At 43.6% G+C, this 24,004-nt stretch overlaps 2 protein-coding genes and 1 pseudogene across 3 annotated transcripts in view; 1 reads left to right on the top strand and 2 right to left on the bottom strand.

The window, feature by feature from the left end:
* Window positions 1-312, bottom strand: part of MRPS6 (mitochondrial ribosomal protein S6) — a 66,854-nt gene extending 66,542 nt beyond the window's left edge. The window contains exon 1 of the mRNA XM_035017648.1: window positions 132-312. Within this exon, the coding sequence (XP_034873539.1) occupies window positions 132-176 (45 nt within the window). The 5' untranslated portion in view covers window positions 177-312. The remainder of the gene's footprint in view (window positions 1-131) is intronic.
* Window positions 1-700, bottom strand: part of SLC5A3 (solute carrier family 5 member 3) — a 26,606-nt gene extending 25,906 nt beyond the window's left edge. Inside the window, exon 1 of one of the 2 annotated variants that reach the window (XM_035017647.1) lies at window positions 571-700. The gene's annotated coding sequence lies outside the window, so the exon portion shown is untranslated. Of the gene's footprint in view, window positions 1-131; window positions 268-570 lie in introns of those variants that run through there. The other variant, XM_035017645.1, reaches the window with a different exon arrangement.
* Window positions 701-14,858: 14,158 nt separating this feature from the next.
* Window positions 14,859-20,012, top strand: LOC118018767 (annotated as a pseudogene).
* The last annotated feature ends 3,992 nt before the right edge of the window (window positions 20,013-24,004 follow it).

The raw sequence follows: 24,004 nt of genomic DNA, 5'->3' as shown, positions 1-24,004 counted from the left end.
CGCCCGCCGCCCGCCCGCGGCCCCGGCCTGCCCGCCCCGGCCGCGCGGGGAGGGCGGGGGGCGACGGCCTAGCGGCTGGGGGTGAGGAGCGCCCGCGCGGGAAGGCGGGCTCTGGGGGGAAGGTCACTTACCCGCTGCATGGCTTTCAGGATCAAAGCCAGCTCGTAGCGGGGCATGCCCGGTCGCACCGCGCGCGGCTCCGGACCGAGCCAGCTCCCGGGACGCAGGAGGGGCGGGGACCGCGGGGGCCTGACGGACTGCTGGGCCTGAAGGCTCCTGGTCGGCGAAAGCACGCTCCGGCCGAGCGAGCCCGGGCTTTAAGGCTCTGGCAGCTGCGCAGACGGCCCGCCACGCCCCCCGGCGCGCCCCGCCTCCCGCGCGCCACGCCCCGCTCCCTCTTAAGGCGGCCGCGCCGCGCCCCCTCGACAGTCCCTTTCCCCCAGGCGCGCCGCCCCCGCCGGGACCCCTGGCCCCGCAGCCGCTGCGCGGGGGTGGCGCCGCGGGCTCGGCCAGGAGGGGCCAGCGCGGGCCGCCCTCCGCCTCCGACCCTGCCGCCGCCGCTCCAGCTACCTACGGTTCGCGAACCAGCTGGAACTTTCCATGCCTCCGTCTCATTCTGGGCGGTGGGCGAGCGTGTGCCCTCGTGTGCGCGTGCGCTAAACAGTGCGGTCTTGTCCGTGCGCGCGCCCCTCGCCCGCGACTTGTCGGCGCGGGGAACCTTCTAAGGCGGCTACGCTCTTCCGGGTGGGGTCGCGGCCGGACCTGGGCTTTCCCCGCCCATGGTTGCGCAGGGGAGTTCCAGAACGTTCCGGCTAAGGACTGCGCTTCCGCGCGCAGGGGTTGCCCGGGATAGCCTGCCCTTCGCGCCCCGCGCCCACAGCCGTCCTCGCGCGGCTGCAGGTGCGGATTCCCGGGGCCCCTTCCCCGCCCGGCGAGGTGGGCGCAAGGCGCAGGCTGTGGGCCGCCGCGCGCGTGGTCGGGTCTGGCCCCATCCGTCGCCGGCTGCCTGACCTTGGCAGGCTCCTGAGAAAGGGGATGTGAAGGGCACCTACTTCCCAGGGCCGCGATGCCTTTGAGTGAGCTGATGCACGAAAACCTGAGAACGATGCCTGCACACAGGCGCGACACAGGCATCTGTTGTGTGAGCCCGGCCTGCCCCACGTGTAGTTGCCAAGGGCAGGCTAATACTTTGGCTCAAACCGATATCCTTTAAATGTTTGCTCAGCCTTTATGTAGAGGACCAGCTGAGAACTTGGAAAGCCCTTTAGTAATCGTATGGGAGCATGAGCGTGCCCTGGAGGGAGGGGAGTCCCGTGGTACATTCCCTTTACCCCCCAAACAGGCACACAGGGCTCACCTTGCCCTCCAGCCATGGTCTGTACCGTTCCTGGTAGGCGTTGTACAAAATGCATTTTCTCCAGCTCCACTCCTTAGAGACTGAGTCCCTGCAATTGTCGCCCCTCTATACGATGCTTGCCCCGTTAAAAGGGCCTGCAGGTGAAATGTTTGTCCTTTAAAGTGCTTTAACGCTAATAGGTAAAATTTACTGAGTACTTACTGTGTATCAGGCTCCACGCTAAGGCTTTTATATGCCTCTCCTAAAATTCTTACTTTGTGAGGCAAGTACTATTATTAACCCCCGCTTTAGGGATTCAAAAATACAGGCATGCAAAGGTTATGTAACCAGGCCCAGGTCAAACAGTAATAGAGATAAAATTTGGATCCAGGCTATAGGAAGGCTGAACCCATACTTAGTCCAGCTTCTGGTTCTCTCTCACACGCAGATTAAAGTGCCAATAATATTATTCAGTAGATTTGCCATGTATCCCATGTAAACCAAGAATAGAGTCCCTTTGTCACCTTATCCGGAGACCTTGGTATTTCTCAGATCTTACCTCCCATTCCCCCATCAAAGATAAAGATGATTTTTGAACACAAGTAATCTGTGATATTTGGGTTTTAGCATTTTCTATTCTTGGACTTCTCCACAACCCCTATTCTTCCAAAGAAAAACTACACAGGTATTGATACAAATTACCTGGTTAGTGTTGACTCATTTCACTTTTGGTTAAAAAAAAAAAAAAAGTAGAATATTATAAATAAATAACAGAAGGAAGCAAAGACTTTCTGAACCTTAAGTGAGTTACAGGTTTTCCAGGATGGTTCCCCACTTCAACAGTCCCTCCTGTTATCAACCACATGTCACAGTTTGGGAATGAGAAAATATGGACTCCAAAGTAATATGCCAAGCCAAAGACCAGGGCAATACCTCCAGTTGACTTTAACTTTTAGCATGTCCTCTTGGAAGCTCCATAATTTCCCTAATGGCCAGGGATGAGTGAAGGGTCTAGATGGTTGACAATTAGTATGAGGAAATTAGTCTGATTGCATAATGCCTCAACAAAGCACCCCCAACCCTCCCAATCTGGTGGCTGCCCAGGGCGCTCACTCCATTTCTTCTGAAAGGGAGAGAAAGGGCAGCTACCCTGATTTTCCCCCTTCAACTTTTTTTTTTTTAAGTACAGCACCAGGATGCTCATGGGTTCACTAACAGATGATAAAATCACAAGGAATGCTGATGCAAATTTAGTGTCCTTCTCTTATAACTACAAATTTAAGTTCACCAGAAAGATATTTTGAATTTTATACTATGTATATAAGTCGGCATTTAGAATTATAAAATATTACTATAATATTTTATATTAATTTTAATACACTAAAAACTATAATAACACTGATGAAAGAAATTTAAGCAGTCACGGATGAAAAGATATCCGTGTTTGTGGATTAGAAGAAGCAATGTTAAAATGCCCAGACTACCCAAAATGATTTACAGATTCAGTGCAATCCCTATCAAAATCCCAATGTCAATTTTTAGAGAAATAGAAAAAAAATCTTAAAATTCATATGGAACCACAAAAGAATAATGAAAGCAATTTTCCCGCAAGAAGAATGAAGCAGGAGGCAATATACATTCTAATTTCAAACTATATTACAAAGCTATAGCAATTAAAACAGTAGGGTACTGGCATAAAAAAACAGACATATAAACTCGTGGAACAGAATAGAGAATGCAGAAATAAACACGCATATATGGCCAATCAATGTTCAACTGATCTTTGACAAGGGCCTAAGAATACACAATGGGAAAAAGGCAGTCATTTCAATATGGTGTTGGGAAAACTGGATATTCACATGCAAGAGAAGGAAATCATACCCTTTTCTTACACCAAAATCAACTCAGAATTGGGTGGCTCAGTTGGTTAAGGGTCTAACTCTTGATCTCGGCTCAGGTCATGATCTCAAGGTCGTAATATCGAGCCCTGCTCCAGGCTCCATCCTCGGCAGGGAGGCTGCTTGAAATATCTCTCTCTCCCTCTCCCTCTGCCCCTCCTCCTGCTCCTGCACTCTCTCTCTAAAATAAATAAATCTTTTTTAAAAGATCAACTCAAAACAAACTAGAGACTTAAACATAAGACCTGAAACCATAAAATTCCTTGAATAAAACACAGGGAAAAAACTTCTTGATGTTGGCCTTGGTAATGATTTCTTGGCTATGACACTAAGACACAGGTGACAAATGCAGAAATAGACAAATGGGATTGCGTCAAACTGAAAAGCTTCTGCACAGCAAAGGAAATAATTCACAGAATGAAAAGGCAATCTACAGAATGGGAGAAAATATTTACAAACTATACGTCTGATAAGGGGTTAATATACAAACTATATAAAGGAACTCATACGATTTGATTAAAAAAATAGCAACAAACACAAATAATTACCTGATTTAAAAATAAGCAAAGAAAGTAGACTTTTCTACAAAGAGGGCATATAGAGGACCCCCAGGTACATGAAAAGGTGCTCAATATCACTAATCATTTGGGAAATGCAAGTCAAAACTACAAATGAGGGGGTGCCTGGGTGGCTCAGTTGGTTAAGTGTCTGTCTTCAGCTCAGGTCATGATCCCAGGGTCCTGGGATGGAGCCCCACATTGGGCTCCCTGCTTAGCGGAGAGCCTGCTTCTCACTCTCCCTCTATCCCTCCCCCCTGCTTGTTCTCTCTCTCTCTCAAATAAATAAATAAAATCTTTAAAAAAATTAAAAACTACAATGAGATATCACCTCATACCTGTAGAATGGTGTCAACAGTTAGCAAGTGTTGGCAAGAATGTGGAAAAAAGAAAACCCTTGTCACCGTTGGTAGGGAAATAAGTTGGTGCAGCCACTGTGGAAAACAGTATGGAAACTCCTCAAGAAGTTAAAAATAGAGCTACCATATGATCCAGCAATCACTCTTATGGTTATATATCTGAAGGAATGGAAATCAGATCTTGTAGAGCTTTCTGCACTCCCATGTTCATTGCAGCATTATTCACAATCTAAATGTCCCTGCGCAGATAAACAAAATGTGATGCATTGAAATACTAGTCAGACTTTAAAAAGAAGGAAATCTTACCATTTGAGATAACATGGGTGAAACTGGAGGACAAATACTACATATCACTTACATGAGACATCTGAAATATTCAAAGTCATAGAAGCAGAGAGTAGAACGGTGGTTGGCAGGATCTGGGAGAAGGGGTCCATGAGGTTGTATTAGTGAACGAGTCCAAAACTTTGGTTGTACAAGAAAAAAGAATATTCTGTAACCTAGAGTCTCCAAAACATTTAATGTGGTATATATTGGAAGATTTGATTAACCGGAAATCTTGACTCATTTTCAAGTAAGGTTTTATGAGAGGCAATAAAAAAGAAAAAATAAGTTGAAATCCAGTCCTATTTCAAAAAGTAACATCAGTGTATGCCCTGGGGCAGCTTAATCATCTTTACCTTCTTATTTTATATTACCGTATAATAAAGCTTTACTTTGAGCTCACAGTAGGTCATTAATTCTCAAAGATACGTCACAGACAGGCCTTGTGCGTCTAAAGACAACTCTCAAAAAAGTGAAGAAATGGGAATGTTTTCAATGAATGGAGAAAGTAATCCCACAGTCGAACCAAGTCATATTTTCAGCTGTCAATCATCACTCTCCTCAGCCTATCATCTTTCCCCTGAGGAAAGTACACCACCATTTCTCGGCTTGACTGCTCAGCCCAAGGCCCAGACCCAAGTCACAACATTTCAAATTCACTCTGTTTTTAAATGTTTTACCGGTGAACTCGCTGGTATTTCTAAACCCCCTTGCGCACACTGTCACCTACCCTTTTATAGACTCACTGGGTCATCTCAAAGTGCTGTTGGCTGTGTGCCTTGCAGAATGAAACACTGTGCAACATACATATATTATTAGGTCAGGCATTTGGGGAGCTCTTTTAATCCACTAATTTCCAAAACATTTTTCTAATTTTTTAAAAAGATTTTATTTATTTATTTGACAGAGAGAGACACAGTGAGAGAGGGAACACAAGCAGGGGGAGAGGGAGAAGAAGAAGCAGGCTTCCGCTGAGCAGGGAACCCAATGCGGGGACCGATCTCAGGACCCTGGGATCATGACTTGAGCTGAGGGCAGACGCTTAATGACTGAGCCACCCAGGTGCCCCAGCATTTTTCTAATTTTGATCGAGTATGTTTTTTGGCAGGGAGGGAGCTCAAATTTGGGTTCCACTTTATAAGAAAAAAAAAAAAAGGAAGGCAAAGTTTGCCTAAATGGAATGTTTTCTTACTTTCACCTCTGCCTACCCACCCCTGCAAAAAAAAAAAGAAAAAAATTATGGGATGTTTGTGGGAGAGGTTCTCTTTACCATAACATCTTTTATAGGAAAAAATACTTAATATATTTTTTAACTTAAAAAAAACAAAATCCTTCCTACATCTTCACTTATCGAAGGACTTAGCTTTCCTTCTGACATTGTTAGAAAGTGTCAGGGCGCCTGGGTGGCTCAGGCAATTAAGCATCTGCCTTCAGCTCAGGTCATGATCTCAGGCTCCTTGCTCAGTGGGAGCCTGCTTCTCCCTCTCCCTCTACTGCACCCCGCTGCTTGTTCTCTCTCTCTCTCTCTCTCTCTCTCTCTCTCTGTCAAATGAATAAATAAAATCTTTAAAAAAAAAGAAAAGAAAGAAAAAAGAAGTGTCTCCAACAGCCTATTGTGGGACATTCATGTTAAATGCCGATAATGTTGGAGGTGTTAAACAGCTTTATGTTCTTCCTCCACAAGTGCAAAATCCAGAACACACGTGGAAGGATTTTAGATTTAGTAAAAGGAAAGAAGACCATGAGCTGGAGACGGTGCAGGAGGATGAAGCACTGTCTGAAGGGGCCTGAAGGGGGCAAGGCACCAAACCAAAGCCAGTAGGGAGTGCCTGGCAAAATAAACTAGGGGGGCCCTCACTCAGGGTGAGGCCTGAGAGGTACACAAGCCAGGCCTGCACAGCATAGAGCAGCTTTCACGCTGGACGTGAAAGGGCAGAACGTGATCAGGCCTGAATGGATTCAAAGGGGGCAAGTGCACAAGCTGGGTCAAGCTCAGAGGGCATGGCGCAGGCGCTGACAAAAGTTGAAGGAAGGAGTGTGAGGAGATAGAATCTGTAGGATGTGGTGACTGATTGGATATTTGAGGGGAAATTAGTGAGGCAAGTGTCAACAGTGGATCCTGGGTTTCTCTTCAATAAACATTCTGGACTGATTTGCCTTTGTTCTGGTCACGCCCCTATGCGGCATCTCCTCAACTCCTAATTCATAAAGCTTATATTACAATTCAATATATTAGTATTTTTTTTCTCTCTGGATGTCTTATCTTCATAAATCTTCATAGCAAGATTATGATCTTCTGAAGGACTTGAGGTGTTATCTTTTATTTCTCTAAAGAGTCTCCCTCTTCAAGATTTCAACCAAAGGAAAGAAAGTGGCAGATCCACCACCTAAATGATCTGGCCACCCAAGGACTGTTGATAGTTGGGGGTCATGACACCACCAGTCAACACATCCTGGTAAGAAGGTCAATATGCCAATCATCTCAAAGTCCACCCTCTGTGAGGATCATCTCGCCCATGTTGCTAGGGCTCTGTTGATTCATGTCGGGGAGAATGCCCTCATTATAACGAGAAGAGGTTGCGTAGAGTTGGTACGAGGAGCAAAGCCCATAGGCACTAGATTATATCCAGTAGTTACACAGCCCCCCATTGACTCAGGGTCAAAACAGAGTTGTGCCCTTGATCTGAACTTCACTGGACCTTCCTTTTACTAAGGCAGATGACAAGCAGGTAAAGAGCATGTGGGAGGCAGAGGGGATTCCAACGGAGCCCATATTCAGGAAGTAAATGATCCTTTTTAATGGAGACAGTATCTGGTAGGAAGTCAAACCCTCAAAAGCAGCTGTGAGGAAGATTTTATACTTGAGAGTGTATCGCAAATCAGGATATAATGTTTTAGTATTAGATAATATCTATTTTTTCAAATTGCCCATATTTTTAAAAATCAACTTACTGGCAACAATAACGGCAGCTATTTATGCTGCCAAAAAGAAAAAAATCCTTACGTGCAATTAAAATTACAAGATAATTGGGAGCTATCAGGTGATACCTCCTACAATAAATCATCTTGAACTTTCAGCTTCTGGTTACCAAGACCTTAGGAGAATATGCAGGAAATATCTTGGGGATTTAGCTCCCAACTTGAATAAAAAAGTCCACAACTGACCTTAATACTAAATACATAGTTACTAAGAAAATTTTAAATAACCATGTTAACCAACTGCTCTTCTATATTACTACAAATGGAACAAGTCACTTAAGCGATTACACATAGTGCTATCGTTAAAATACTCCTACTAGGGAATTCTTAAGGGGTTAACTTTTGCAGTGATCAGTTATTTACAAGTCCTTTTTTTTTCCTTTCCCCTTCTGCCCCAAAATGTTCAGAATCCAGAAGACAGGGCCTTTGGGAGCGAGGACAGCACTTTATCTTCAATCAATAATATGCCTGGTTGACATTAGAGAGCAGCCAGATTGGATAAACTCCTCCTGTTGTTAATGATTCAGTGATTAAGACATGGCCAAGTTCCTGGATGCAGAAAGGAGGGCTGTGGGTCAGCCAGGGTGAGGAAGGGCAGCTTCAGGCCTGGGAATCAGTGCTATTAAACTTGACTCCGGCTGGAAGCCCACAGCTGCAAGCCCTGGGTAAGTGCCATGGGCAACATGCAAGGACCAGGAACCCTTTCTCTGACCACCTCACCTCCATTCACCTGGGTACTGTGAGGTACCTCCTCACACCGTGGCCATAGGATCTTTCTGAAAACACACATCTGATTCAGTTTCTCCACAGCTTAAATACTTCAATGGTTCCCCTTTGCCCACAGGGTAAAGTCCCTAACTCTTCAACAGGGGTTCACAAGGCCCTTCCTTCGGCAGTGTGCCCCCCCACCTCACCCCCATCCCTCTTGCCACTCCTCAGTGTTACTCCATGGTGTTTGCAATCCCTGAGCTCTGCATGCATTTCCCCTCCTGTCCTTTCCCCTCTGCCTGGAACACACTCTACTCCCTTCCCCTAGCCTACTTCTATTTGTCCCCCACCTTTTTCTTTTTTTTAATTATGAGATGTTTCATGGGATTGCATGAAACACATATCGAGAATTATAAGAATTACTTCACAAGGGGTGCCCGAGTGGCTCAGTTGGTTAAGGGTCCGACTTTGGATCTCAGCTCAGGTCTTAATCTCAGGGTCGAGAGTTCAAGCCGCACAATGGGCTCCATGCTGGGCGTGGAGCCGACTTAAAAAAAAAAAAAAAGAATTATTTCACAAGCATCTCAGAAGCCCACATCCCAGAATCTTCTTCCCTGCCTCTCTAGAAGCACAACCCCTCTCGTCCCCACTTTCCTTGGTTTCCTTTCTGGTCTTACCATCTTTGGATGCATTCCCCAAGCAGGAGCCCATTTCTGCCCGCTTCCTGAATGTTGTGTGAGTGCCTCACATTTTCTCCCCTCAAAATCATGTTTAGGAAATTCATCCAAGTCATAGGGTATAGTTGTCGCTCACTTATTTTTATCCCTGAAACTACTACAGCTAAACCACTGTCTATCTGTTCTGCGAGGAGAACATGGTTGTTTCCTTACAAAGAGTACCACCAGGAACATTTTGCACGCGCAGACCAGTGCATATATGTACACGTGCAAAGAATGGAATGCTCTCTCCCAGGGTATGCAAACCCCAAGCTCTTCTATATAATGCCAAGCAGTTCCTCAAAGTGCTGCTACCAGCAGGCACTTCTCCAGTGGTATATGTCAATTTGCTTTCCTCTGCTCACATCTCAGTTTCGACCACTGCCTGGCAGAAAGCCTTCCCTAAACTTGAAAATCTGGATCAGGTGCACTTCCTCTGTACTCTTCTAGCAACTGTGCTTACTCCATCATCCCATGAACCACGCCTTGTTGCATGCACAGGACAGAAGTGCAAAGATCCTGCTCAGATTCCTAGCTGCTGGCCCTCTGGATCCATTGCTCTATTATCACTGAGGCCACATGTCCCCCAGGCTGCTCCCAGTCAAGGATGGAGCACAGTGAAGGTACAAATTCAGGTTCATTTCTATTATACCCAGGACTCCTCTGATAGGTGATTTGGGCTCAAGGAGTTCCCAGTGACCTGACCCAACCTTTCCCAGTGACCTGACCAAACCTTTCTTGGAATTGTCCTGCAGTGTGAGACTCTCTCTCCCTTCCCCATCTCCAGCACAGATGTCAGATCTGCAATGCAGTCTTCTCCCCACCTTCTCCACTTCCCTCCTTTTGTCCTTCACAGGCATTTCCTCCAAGAAGTCTCTTACATGTCTGATCCTGTCTTGGTGTCTGCTTCTTAGAGAGCCGGAACTAATAAAATGTCATCTCCTCTTTACCTTGTGGCCTTAACAATGAATACATAAATTCTCAAAAAATAAACCTTTGTACCCCCAGCACCAAACAGAGGGACTGATATGTAATAGATGCTGAGTAAATACCAGAGAATAAATGAATAAATAAATAAATGCAAGGCCCATTCCATATGAACGTGTTTCTGGTGTCATCTTGAAGGCAGAAGAAAACTGCTTGGCCCAACTCTGATACTTCCCTTCTTTCCATGGGCCTACAGGCTCTACTTCCTACTTAAAAGGTATGGCCAGTGTACAATGATGGACAAAGAAACTAAGATTTCACTTCCTTTCCATGAGGGAAGAGCAAAGTCTCCCATTAGGTCATTGGCTTAGGAACACGCTCACTGGCTCCTCATTCCATAGTTCAGAAGCTTCTGACCACAACTCCAACCTACCAGGCTTGTGAAAATTCTAGTCACTGCCAGTGGCAAAGAGAAGGGGCCTATGGTAAGTGGCCTCTAAGATGGTCTCCTATGATCCCCACCTATTGGCATTACACTTTATATAATTCCCTGTCCTCCAGTGTGAGCCAGATTTAAAGACCTCTAAGGAATTGAATACAGAAGAAGTGATAGGATATAACTTCTGAGTTGACATTATAAAAAGATTTGGTCTTCTATTATATAGTCTCAGTGGTAGAGTGGAGAAGACACTGGGTTGAAAGTCAGAAGACCTTAGTGTAATCTTTGTCTTGAGGGCCCTGGCCAAGTCATTTTAATCTCTTTACATTTTAGGTTCTTTATCCATTAAGTGGGTTAGGTAATTCTGAACTAATGACCATGATTGCTTTGTGTAGGAAATAAAAGCCAACTTTTACTACATGTTGCTCTACATATCTTTTTTGTATCAATGCACTTAATGCTCACAGCAGTTCTTGGGGTGAATACTGTTATCATCCTCATTTCATACAATGGAATACTACTCAGCAATACTAAGAAGTCAACTACTGACATGTTCAGCAATATGGATGAACCTCATTTATGCTGAGTGAAAGCAGCCAGATCACCCCTCAAAAAAAAAAAAAAACTGAATGATTCCATTCATATGAAATTCTAGAAAATTTGAACTATAGTGACACAAAACAAATCACTGGTTGCTTGAGGTATAAGTGAAGAAGAGGGATTATAAAGGGGTGTGAAGAAACATTTAGGGATAATGGATATTTTTATTATCTTGATTAGAGCAATAATTTCATGGATGCATACATATGTCAAAACTTATCAAATTATATACTTGAAGTATGTGCAATTTATTAGGTATCAATTATAGCTCAATAAAGCTGTAAAAAATATAAATCACATCATTATTATACTCAAGAAAGTCATTTTCAGTCATTGTTCTAATATACCTCTACTCACATCTTCCCCTGTTTCCCCTTCCTCAAATTCCTGAATAAGAGGTCAAGACCACACTCACCTCTGGTATTCATATCAATTAAGAAAAAAATGTCCATGTGGAAAGAATTTTAAGTTCTGCAGAAGACGCAAAGATGGATAAGAAATAGTCCATGTCTTTAAGAAGTTATAATCTACATAGGCAGAGATGATATAAGTATGTTTATTTTTTAATGTTTTTATATAAGTATGTCTAAAACTAAGTCATCTAACAGGGTTTAAATATCAGTTCTAAAAAATAGAAAGTATATAGAAGGAGAGTGATTAACTGCCTGATGAAGAGTATAGGCAAAAATTTCCAAAGACGCATGACTTTGGGCTAAGATGGCTTGGGAATGTTTCATGTAGGTTGTGGGATTTGAGCTGGAATGTGAGGAATGGATAACATTTAGATAGATGGGAGCAGAAAAGAAGATAAACACAAGATGTTTTGGTGGGGTCAGAGGATGGTGACATTGAGTGAATAAGTTTGACAGGAGGAAAGGTGTCTGTAGAAGACTCACAGGAACTTAACTTTACAAAAGTGGGACCAGAGTTGGAAGGTCTTGAATACCAGGTAGAGAGTCTAAACCCTTGGCCTCTATTTCATTTGAACAACAAGAAGGTAGGGAGCCTTTCATTGTTGGAATCATTTGGTGAAGAGTGTATGAGCATATATGAGGAATGTGGAAAGGAGATAACTTTGCTGAATGGACAAGTCCCTCCCAATCCTGAGACACTGGTCACAGAATCGTGGACTTTGAAAGCATCATGAGAGGTAGCACTGGAAATTTGTCCCGTAGTATCTGGGCTCTTTTTGGAGGTGGTGCCTGACTTCCATGACAGAGTCAACAGGGACAGATTTTCCACTATTCTACCATGTTCAGTCAGCAAATGGAAAATGATCCCATGTGCCACCATCAGACTCTCTCTCATGATTTTGAGTCCTGAGTGAATGACTCAGTGACATGAGGAACTGTTAGAGGTCATTCATCATGCTCACCAGACCTTTCTCAATGGCTTTGGTTATGCTTCCTGCTAACCAGTCCTCCAGAGTATTCTTGGTTCCTGGCCAGTACACTGGACTCTGGTCAATTCTGAGATTCCCCCAAATATTATTCCAATAAATTTCATTTTTGCCTAAGATTTTAGAGTCTGTTTATACTGCTTGAAGCCAACAACCTGGACTGATGTAGAACTCTTTAGATCTTAGTGCTTCGGTTCCCTACATAAACCTGTTGGCCTTAGTTCAGCCATCTTGGATCCATATGGAACAAGTCTGTCCTCTCTTCCACATGAACTCTTCCTATGTCCAAAGACAGCTCTCTGGCCTATCCTAACCCTTTCTTTCCCTAGGCTAAATGCCCCAGGTTCCTTTGGGCACTCATCATCTCATGTGGGCTAGATTGCTTCACCAACCTGGACTGTTTTTCCAAGGGTGCTCAGCTGTTCACATTCAGACCTTGGTGACCTGATAAACATTTGTTGAATGATGGCTACAATACCTCTTGTAGGAAACAGTCATTCATTTTTGTTTTTCCATGCAAAGGCAATGTTACAGTAGGGTTCTGGTTCAGCTACTGAAATAAAAGTCAAAACAACAGTGACTTAAATAAGATGGTTTATTACATGGAAAGTTCTAAATGTAGATAGGGCTGGGGATCCAGGCTCTTTCCAGCTTGTTGCTATCCATTTGTATCCATTTATAACATATGGTTTCCATCTTGTGCTCTCGCATGGCCATTCCTGCTTCTAGAACCAGGAGCAGGAAGGAAAGGGAAGATAAAAGTCTTGCAACATTCCTTTTAAAAGGTGTTCCAGAAGTTTTACCCATCACCTCTACTTATTTCCATGAGTTGGAACTTAATCCTATAGCTTTGTCTTTCCTTCCAAGAAAGACTGGGAAATGTAGGTTCAGCTGGGAGAGGATGTGAACTAGCAGTTTCTACCATAGACCATATAACGCAATTTGGGTATCTTCCAATAGAACACTCCAATACAATGAGATGTTATACAAGTCACAAGTGGTTTATTGACTGTAACTTTCTTATATTCAATATTGAGTATTTTACAAGTGATTATCAGGCTAGAGTTACATTAAGAATTGAGTTTTAGGTAAATTCAACTTCATGGATTTACCAGGGCACGTGCCTTGGACTAGTCCCTATTCTTATAACCCAGAAGTCAGATCTACAATGAAAAGTTCTTCTAACTGAGACAACCAAGCAGCCATTTCTTTTGAAAACAAAACCAACAAGTTTGCTTCACACGATGAGTTTAATATATTTTTACACATATTAGATAGTATTCTTTTGGTTACAAATAATAGAAACTGACCCTAGTTTGTTTATATGGAAGGGATGAATTATTAGAAGTGTGCCAGCTATATATCAGGACTCAAGGCAATGTGTAGCTGACTGGGCCTCTGGAACAGACTAAAATTAGGATGCTCTCCATCTTTTGTTCCTGTCCTGCCCATCAGCTTAATTCTTCTTTCTCCAAAAGGACCCTTTTTCTCTGTTCTCCAGTCTGCACAGTAGACAATGGCTATTCCTAGATTCTTGGTCTACCCAGAATCCGTCTAGCCACCCAGAGATAGCCTGAGGCTCTCCTTCAATTGGCACATTTATTAGCCTTGGTTGGGTTAGTGGTCCATGTTGACCAACCAGTGAAGTCTAAAGACTAGGTCAAATCTTATCATTATGACAGCGAGGAGCTACCTCTGAGCCCTGCAGATTTGGGGGGTTACAGGTAGATAGAAATACTTTGCAGCAAAGGGGAGGCTAGACAGGCATCTCAATAGGTATATCCTCCACCCATGCATACATGGAGCGTTGTCATAAGCGGAATGAAGTTTAAAAATGTGGCTACGAAGTCTATGACACTCAGACTAGAAACATGATACCGTGAGGTTGAGGGAGAAACCATTTCCTCCTTAAGACTGTTTTGGTTATAACTGAAACCCATCCTAAAGTTCTAAAGCATGTCACCTGAGATTTTTAATATGTGAAGAAGGCTTTCATGTGCAGAGGATCACCTGCAGTTACTTGTCTTAATTACTACTCAAGTTGTTAACGTTGTAATGTTTTTTAAATACCTTATTTTTTTAGTGCAATTTTAAGTTCACAGCAAAAGTGAGGAGAAGGTACAGAGATTTCCCATAAGCCCCTCCTGCCCCCACATTTGCACGGCCTCCACCACTCTCCACATCACATGCCATAGTACATTTGTACCTGCATTGACACATCATGGCCCAAAGTCCATAGTCTACATGGACATAGCTCACTCCCGGTGTTGTAAGTTCTGTGGGTTTGGACAAATGTATAATGACATGTATCTACTATCAAGTAACATACAGAGTATTTTCACTTCCCTAAAAATCCTCTATGCTCCATTTATTCATCCTTCCCTCCTTCCTAACCCCTGTCAATCATTGGTTTTTTTAGTGTCTCCATGAATTTGCCTTTTCCAGAATGTCATATAATTAGAAAAATACGATATGTAGCCTTTGTAGATACAACACAAAAAGCACAATCCATGAAAGAAAGAACAACCTGATTTAAAAATAGGCTAAGGACCTTTTCACAACACCTTTGGCACCAGAACACAGGTGTCATGAAAACCACCACTAATCTTAACCAAAATGGGAAAGGAAAAGACTCATGTCAACATCATCATCATTGGACATGTAGATGCAGGCAAGTCCACCACTACTGGTCATCTGATCTACAAATGTGATGGGATCAACCAAAGAACTATCAAAAAGTTTAAGAAGGAGGCTGCTGAGGTGGGAAAGGGCTCCTTCAAGTATGCCTGGGTCTTAGATTAACTGAAAGTTGAACGTGAATGTGGTATCACCACTGATATCTTCCTGAGGAAATTTGAGACCAGCGAGTATTACATGACCATCATTGATGCCCTAGGACACCAAGACTTTATATCAAAAACGTGACTACAGGCACATCTTGGGCTGACCGTGCTGTCCCAATTGTTGCTGCTGGTATTGGTGAATTTGAAGCAGGTATCTCTGAGAATGGGCAGGCCAATGAATATGCCCTTCTGGCTTACACACTGGATGTGAAACAACTAACTGTTGATGTTAACAAAATGGATTCCACTAAGCCACCCTATAGCCAGAAGAGATACCAGGAAATCATTAAGGAAGTCAGCACCTACATTAAGAAAATTGGCTACAACCCTGACAGAGTAGCATTTATGCCAGTTTCTGGTTGGAATGGTGACAACATGCTGGAGCCAAGTGCTAATGTGCCTTGGTTTGAGGGATGGAAAGTCACCATAAAGATGGCAAAGCCAGTGGAATCATGCTGCTTGAAGCTCTGGATGGCATTCTGCCATCAACTTGTCCAACTGACAAGCCCTTGTGTCTGCCCCTCTAGGACATCTACAAAATGGGTAGGCTGAGTGGAGACTGGAGTTCTTAAACCTGGCATGGGGGTCACCTTTGCTCCAGTCAATGTTACAACTGAAGTCAAGTGCGTTAAAATGCACTATGAAGCTTTGAGTGAGGCTCTTCCTGGGGACAATGTGGGCTTCAATGTCAAGAACATATCTGTCAGAGGGCACCTGGGTGGCTCAGTTGGTTAAGCGACTGCCTTCGGCTCAGGTCATGATCCCGGAGTCCCGGGAACGAGTCCCGCATCGGGCTCCCTGCTCGGCAGGGAGTCTGCTTCTCCCTCTGACCCTCCCCCACTCATGTACTCTCTCTCTCTCTCTCTCTCTCTCTCTCATTCTCACTCTCTCAAAATAAATAAATAAATCTTTAAAAAAAAAAAAAAAAGAACATATCTGTCAGAGACGGTCAGCATGGCAATGTGGCTCATGACAGCAAAAATGACCCACCCATGGAAGCAGCTGGTTTCATGGCTCAAGTTATTATCCTGAACCATCCAGGCCACATGAGTGGTGTTTATGCCCCTGTGCTGGATTGTTACACAGCTCACATTGCTTGCAAGTTTGCTCAGCTGAAGGAGATTGATTGTTCTGGAAAAAAGCTGGAAGATGGCCCCACATTCTTGAAATCTGGTGATGCTGCCATCATTGATATGGTTCCTGGCACTTTGAGGGCTTCTCTAACTATCCTCTTTGGGGCCGTTTTGCTGTTTGTGACATGAGACAGACAGTTGCTGTGGGTGTCATCAAAGCAGTGGACAAGAAGGCAGCTGGAGCTGGCAAGGTCACCAAGTCTGCCCAGAAAGCTCAGAAGGCTAAGCAAATATTATCCCAAATACCTGCCACCCCAGTCATAAGCAGTGGTGGGAGAACATCAGAACTGTTTGTGTCAATTGGCCATTTAAGTTTAATAGTAAAAGACTGGCTAATGATAACAGTGCATTGTAAAAGCTTCAGAAGGAAAGGAGAATGTTTTGTGGACCATTTTGTGTGTGTGTGTGTGTGTGTGTGGCAGTTTTAAGTTACTAGTTTTTTTAAATGAGTACATTTTAATGGAAACAACTTGACCAAAAATCTGTCACCGAATTTTGAGACCCATTATAACAAAAGTTTAATGAGAGAACTATGTCTTCTTTTGGCCAACACTGTAACCTCATATTGTACTATTCAGGTAAAAGATTAGAGTCGCCCATAACCTATTTCTGGTGTTATCTTATGCTGAAACTCAGAATTTGGGTTAACATTTTTTCTCCTGGTGGGAATTTTTTGTGTTTTTTTTCACCTTGCCTAAGGGAAATAAATCATCTGTTTAAGTACATAGTAAAAAGCTATGGGGACACCTTGGTGACTTAGTCTGCCTTTGGCTCAGGTCATGATCCCATGGTCCTAGGGTCGAGCCCCACAACAGGCTCCCTGCTCGGCGGGGAGTCTGCTTCTCCCTCTCCCTCTGCTTGCTGCTCCCCCTGCTTGTACTCTTTCTCTGTCAAATAAATAAATAAAAATCTTAAAAAAAAAAATCTATGGGGAAAGGGGATCTGTTGGTGCAACACATCATAGCTTAGAACAGATAGGCAAAGAGTAACACCATAAAATAGTTTATAAAAAGGTTAAATTCTGTAATACTAAAGTCAATATGTTGCATGTAAAATTTTGTATTCTACCAACATTGAGTAAATTTGTTGATACAAAAAAAAAATGGGCCAAACACTTTAACAGATACTTTACCAAAGAAGATACATACGTGGCTGAGCATATGAAAAGATTCTCCACATCATGCATCATCAGGGACATGCAAATTAAAACAATAATGAGATATTGCTCCACACTTATTAGAATGGTCAAAATCCAGAACACTGACAACACCAAATGTTGGTGAGGATGTGGAGCAGCAGGAACTCTCATTTAACACTGATGGGAATGCAAAATGGTACAGCCACTTTGAAAGACAGTTTGGCAATTTCTTATAAAGCTAAACATACTCTTACCATATGATCCAGCAATCATGCTCCTTGGTATTTACCCAGCACGTGGATGTTAATAACAGCTTTATTCATAATTGCCAAAATTTGGAAGCAATCAAGATGTTCTTCAGCAGGGAATAGATAAAGAAACCATAGTATATCCAAAAACTGGAATATTATACAGCAATGAAAAGAAATGAGCTATCAAGGCATGAATAGACATGAAGGAAATTTAAATGCATATTCCTAAGTAAAAGAGGCCAATCTGAAAAGTTGCAATATTTAAAAACCCGGGTTCTTCCAAAGCCTTTATGTTTAATTCACAAATCTTACCCTTATTTATATCTAGTAATTTTTATGTAAAAATAATATTAATCACTTTCATTTTTTGTCTGATTAACGTCAAATTGACAAAGTTTAAGTAGTAAGTCCTCCTAAGTAATTAGCTCTATTTAGGAACTTATTATTTAATTTGCTAAAACACTTTAAGTGCATTTAAAATTAAAATATATGTTTCTCTAAAATACTTGAAACATCCAATGTGGCAAACTAAAACTGACAAGTGAAATCTTTCTAAGCCTTTCAGTAATTATTAAAATTTCATAAACCTAGTGAATGAGATTTCTTAAGATTCATGGTGGATGACTACCAAATGTTTTCTAGTGTTAATTTTCCCTTCTTTGCCTTTAGTTAAAACCTCTGTGCTTCAGCTGGACATATGTCCGCCCAACAATAGATTACATTTTGCAGCCATCTGTGACCACGTGACTAAGTTAGGGCCAGTGGGATGTGAGTAGATATGATGTATGCTACAACCAGATCATCACCTTTAAGACACTTGCAGTGGACCCACTTTTTTCCCACTTCCTTTGGATGTGGTGGTGACCCAGTATCAACCATGCTGATGAAGATAACACAGGCAGAGCCAAAGGAGAATAGGAACCCATTCCCTGGAAGACCTCACATAGCGAAGCTGCTTGGCCGCAGCTCTGAACCACTCACTTCTGACTTCTTTCATCTTTGAGTGGTTGTACTTTGGAGTTAGACTGTACCCTAAAAGGCCACATTCAAAGACTTCCTACAAACGTAATTGATTATATCTTCTTAAACATTTCCAATTGAAACTGCAAGTCCAATATGCCAGGTTCTCTAATATGTTAGATTTTCTTTAATGTTTCAAGTTCTCTATTTTTATTTATTTTTTTAGAGGTGGGGGTAGAGGGGGAGAGGGAATCTTAAGCAGGCTCCACACCCAGCATGGAGCCCGATGCAGGGCTCCATCTCACAACCCTGAGATCATGACCTGAGCTGAAATCGAGTTGGATGCTTAACCAACTGAGCCACCCAGGCACCCCTGTTTCAAGTTCTTTAAATAACACACAGATTATAATGATGATTCAACACTTGGTGCTGAAGTTACCATGAAAGGAATGCCATATTTCATGGGCTCTAAGATGCCTTCAATTAGGGCGCCTGGGTGGCTCAGTTGGTTAAGCGACTGCCTTCGGCTCAGGTCATGATCCTGGAGTCCCGGGATCGAGTCCCGCATCGGGCTCCCTGCTCGGCAGGGAGTCTGCTTCTCCCTCTGACCCTCCCGACCCTCCCCCCTCTCATGCTCTCTCTCTGTCTCTCTCTCTCAAATAAATAAATAAAATCTTTAAAAAAAAAAAAGATGCCTTCAATTATAAGATATAACATTATTTTAATGATACCACCATTCATAATTGTTTGATGCCATTGATTGCAGAATGCAGTCCAAATTCCAAGATGTTAAGATTGACAAAATGTAGCCATATTCTGATTTTGATTCAGCTCACCATCAATAGTGATCTGCACATTTTCCTAGGGTTGCAAAGTCACTTACCCAACCAAGAGGAGGTGATTTACTGTCATAGGCTAACTGAGTCTAGTAGTGGAAGATTTTAAAGTAGTTACAGATTCAAGTTCTTGGTAGGGAAGTGAAGATGGCACCTGGATGTGGGTGCTTGGTATGTCCAGAATGATCCTACCTGAGCAGTTGTGAAGACCAGTTGGAATATTAGAGTTGGAATCTGTCTGCCCTGTCAAGAGGGAGCTCTGTGTCCACACCTTTCACCTGGGATCTAGTTTCCTAACGGGGGCTCATGTGTTTTCTGGGTGGCTTTCAAGTTTCTCCTTTAACCTATTTTTATTGAAGCTTCTTTCAACTTCTTATCACCTGATTTGAGTAAGCATACCCTGTATATACATCCAGGCTCATGCCCATACATACATACAACAGACTGCAGCCAATCTCTTTGCTGTAAGATTAGGGTTCTTTGAATGCTGTCTATAACTCCCTTTTTATAGTTTATATTTTTGCCTATCTCACTGACCATCATTCCATAATTATTGCAGTGGAAAGGCAAAAACAGGGATTTATTGCAGGACTCCAGACTATATCCTAGAATCCAGGGACAGGATGTGCTCCTGGGGCTCCTGAGGAACTAGATGTGACATTTTTGGTTTCTCTGGGACTACATGGATCTGTCTCTGCTCTGCTCATGAAGTGTCTGATCCTGCCTCCCCCTTCATTCTGCCCCATCTTGTCTCTCAGAGACAAGTGCTCTTTGTTTCCCATGCCCACTGTGGTAGATGGCTGGCCCATAGCATGGAATGCCCTGAGGACAAACATGCTGAGTTCAAGTGACCATCAACACTGACCCTCATGTCTCATTTGAAATCCACCTTGAATCCAAGATAGTGCAGCCATGAAATGCAAATGCTTAGTCCTCAGGAAAGAGCTGTCCTGGGGAGCTGCAGGCTGCTTGGGGTGAAGTAGAGCTCGGTGCTTAAGGATATGGAGCCAAGGGCGCCTGGGTGGCTCAGTTGGTTAAGCGACTGCCTTCGGCTCAGGTCATGATCCTGGAGTCCCTGGATCGAGTCCCGCATCGGGCTCCCTGCTCGGCAGGGAGTCCGCTTCTCCCTCTGACTCTCCCCCCTCTCATGTGCTCTCTCTCATTCTCTCTCTCTCTCTCAAATAAATAAATAAAATCTTTAAAAAAAAAAAAAAGGATATGGAGCCAAAGCCAGACCACCTGGATCCAAACCCAAGTCCTGCTGCTTAATGGCTATATGATCTTGACCAAGTGACTGAATTCTGAGAGCCTTAGTTTCCTCATCTGTAACATAATCATACCTAAGGCACAGGGTCATGGCCAGGATTACATGGTGCATGTGGAAAGCAGAGGGAAACCTGCCTGCCACATGGGAAGTGTTCAATAATTATTTGCTGTGCATTCTGTTTATAGAGACAGACAAGCAAACAGATGCAGGTTGCATGAATTTGCTCTCCACCTCAGGTGCTAGAATCATTGCCTTTATCCACTGGTTTGGCTCCCATCTACCAAACCTGACAAGTCATTCCATTTCAGTCATGATTTGCTTCTGGACTGCTCCTTCTCCATCTAGACCAAAGAGATGCATCCAAAGGTTGGGGATTCCATCCCCCCAGACCAACACAAGTGGGAATTCATTGATTCACTCATCGAGGAGTGGTCATGATAGATGCCAAGCCCTGGGGACACAATGGTGAGCAGAAGCACACCTCTTTCTGCTTCTTGAAGAAAAACTCCAAAGGCACCATCAGCAAGGCTTGGTGATTGAAAACACGTGGAGAGTGAGGGCGAGAAAGGGGTCAACAGCACTTCTGGGCTCTTGTTCTGTCACCAGGTAGATATTGGTGACATGTAGGGAGGCAGTCTGAGAGGGAAATCACAGTTTTTGTTTGGAGCAAAAGCCAGGATATTGGAGTGAGAGCGTGGCGTTGGGCATCCAGCTGCCCACGCCCCAGCCCAGCTCTGCGCTCACCAGTGTTGCAACATCAGGCAAGTCCCTTAACCTCCTTATTGGTTTTCTTGTCTGAAAATGAGGGAAGTAATAACTCTAGGTCACAGAGCTGTTGTGAAGATAAACACGTTTATATAGGCGTATCTCATTTTACTGTACTTCACTTTATTATCCCCTGCAGATACTGCATTTCTGACAAATTAAGGGTTTGTAACAACCTGGCATTGAGCAAGACTACCGGCACCATTTTTCCACCAGCATTTGCCCACTTCCTGTCTCTGTGTCACATTTTGGTAATCTCACAATATTTCAAACTCTTTCATTATATTTGTTATGGTGATGTGATCTGTGATTACAACTTGCTGGAAACTCAGATGATGGTTAGCATTCTTTAGCAATAAAGTATTTTTTCATTAAGGTATATACATTGTTTTTTAAGACATACTGCTATTGCATGCTTAATAGACCACCATGTCATATAAACATGACTTTTGTATGCACTGGAAAACCAAACAATGCATTGACTTGCCTTACTGCAATATTCACTTTATCGTGATGGTCTGGAACTGAAACCACAATATCTCACAAGATGTGCTATACCCGTCAAGTGTCTAAAACCATGCCTGGCTCCATAAGTGTCAGCCTTCAGCACACGATGGGTTTGAGGTACCTTTGAGACATCAGAATGCAAGCACCCTTGGTCAAATTACTATTGGATCCTGGCTTGACACATGGAGGGTGCTCAATGACTATTTGTTAGCAGGACAAGGTAAGGATTTTGTCTAGAAGGTGGGCTGTGAATATCAACCTGTGAGTCCCTGCATGGGTGGGACCTGAAGCCTTTGGCTGGGGTGAGCCCCTAGGGAGGGAGAGTCAAGGGAAAAGGGGCCTGACCTGGAGGGCTTGAGGAGCCTCGGACTTGGGCCCATGGGTTCCATTTGGGACATGAGTGTCTCCCATTTCTGCCGCCCTATCACTTACCCCTTGGGATCCATTCAGCATCATTCCCCTCAGGGCACCTGAAACATACACATTCTAGGGAGAATTTGAAGACAGCTTGACCTTAAGATAGGGATGTTGGCCTTTCCATCTTAGCATAGGGTGGAAAAAGGTGGCCTTCTCCACGCCTGGATCCACAGCTGTGCAAAACAAGAGTATTGCAACACAATTGGGGTTTTTCTCCCTAAGCATTCATCCTGTGGAGAGTCAGCTATAACCCACACTGGCTATCCTGTTCCTACAGCCAAAGCCCTGTTTTACTATGCCACCCCATGCTCCCTCCCTTTCCTCCCCCTGCTCTTGTTGGAACACCTCTGGGGTGCCAGAGATTGGCCCCTGAGCTCCGTCAGAAAGGAAGGTCACCCCGCCATGGCTCGTATGCCTCCCTGGGCCAGCGATCTGGCAGGTTCCCCCTATCTTTAATGGTGTTATTTCCCCATGGCCTGGAAGTTCACTCTTGGTGGGCCAGGGCTGGGCACTCAGCCAGAGGGGCCCTATAGGAGGGCCCAACCTCCTGAGCCTACCTCCAGGCCTTCATGACTAGTGTCAAGGACAGGCTGTGGGAATGGGCCTCAAGAACTTTCTGTTAGCTTCCCCTGCTCATTGTGTGCTAAGCTTTAAAACCGTATTTAATAGTTTTTGTACATTGTAAATGGCAACACCCCAGGACAGAGCCCTGCCTGCCCCACCCCAGGAAGATGGTCTGGTTCCTGGTGGAGGCTCTGGCCTGCTTCTGTGAGCTTCCCCAGATCAGTAGACAGAGCCCAGGCCACAGAGGACAGAGCGGGACAGAGGGAGGACCAGAAGAGCCTCATCCTTGAAAGCCTGAGAAAAGAAGGGAACTGTCAAATTAGGTTTCAGGGTCCTAAAAGGTCATTTTTTATTATGTGCATTTTTTCCACTGTAAGATCAATATAATCTCATTACAGAAAATTTGGGAAATAGGAAAAAAAATGCCCCAAATCCCACAATCCAAACACAGCCACTGTTGACATTTTAGAGGTTTGTTTCTAAACTTCCTATGTGCATTTTTATTTACATAGTTTTAATCATACTGTATATATAATTTTGTATTCTATTTTTTCCTTGGTACCTAATCAGTAGCATTTCCATGTTCTTAACTGACCTTTGTAACTAGTATTAAAAACTGTTGCATTACATTCTACCCAAGGAAATGCTGTGGTCCACTTAATCATCCCCTTTTGGACATTCCAGTTCACACTTTTGCACTCTTCACTCTTATAACTAATTCTAAGACAAACATCTTTATGCATCGGATTTTTCTGCATTTAGGAATGCTTCCTTTGGTTGGCATCCTGAAAGAGGAAGTCTTGAATCATGTATGGTTCCTTAGGTCTATTGCTGCTGTTTTTCCATAGGGCACACCAGCAATGTGGAGCAGGCCTCAGGTTAGAATTGGGATAAAGGATCAGAATGAGGGGAAACTGGGGTCCAAACAGCAAGGATCCTCTGCTCTCAGTACCTAAGAAACTGGAACAAAACTTCCCCAGGGGCTAGGGTGAGAGGTCAGAGGATCTAGGAAGAGGAACTGGGGATGACTGGAAATACCTGATGTATGTGAAAATCTGTGCCAAAGAATGTAATGAGTAGA

This window comes from Mirounga leonina, unplaced genomic scaffold (genome assembly GCF_011800145.1).
Source record: "Mirounga leonina isolate KUSES-001 unplaced genomic scaffold, KU_Mleo_1.0 Mir_172, whole genome shotgun sequence".
NCBI lineage: Eukaryota > Metazoa > Chordata > Mammalia > Carnivora > Phocidae > Mirounga > Mirounga leonina.
The sequence above is the reverse complement of the archived record's forward strand: the minus strand, read 5'-3'. Positions and strand labels throughout refer to the sequence as shown.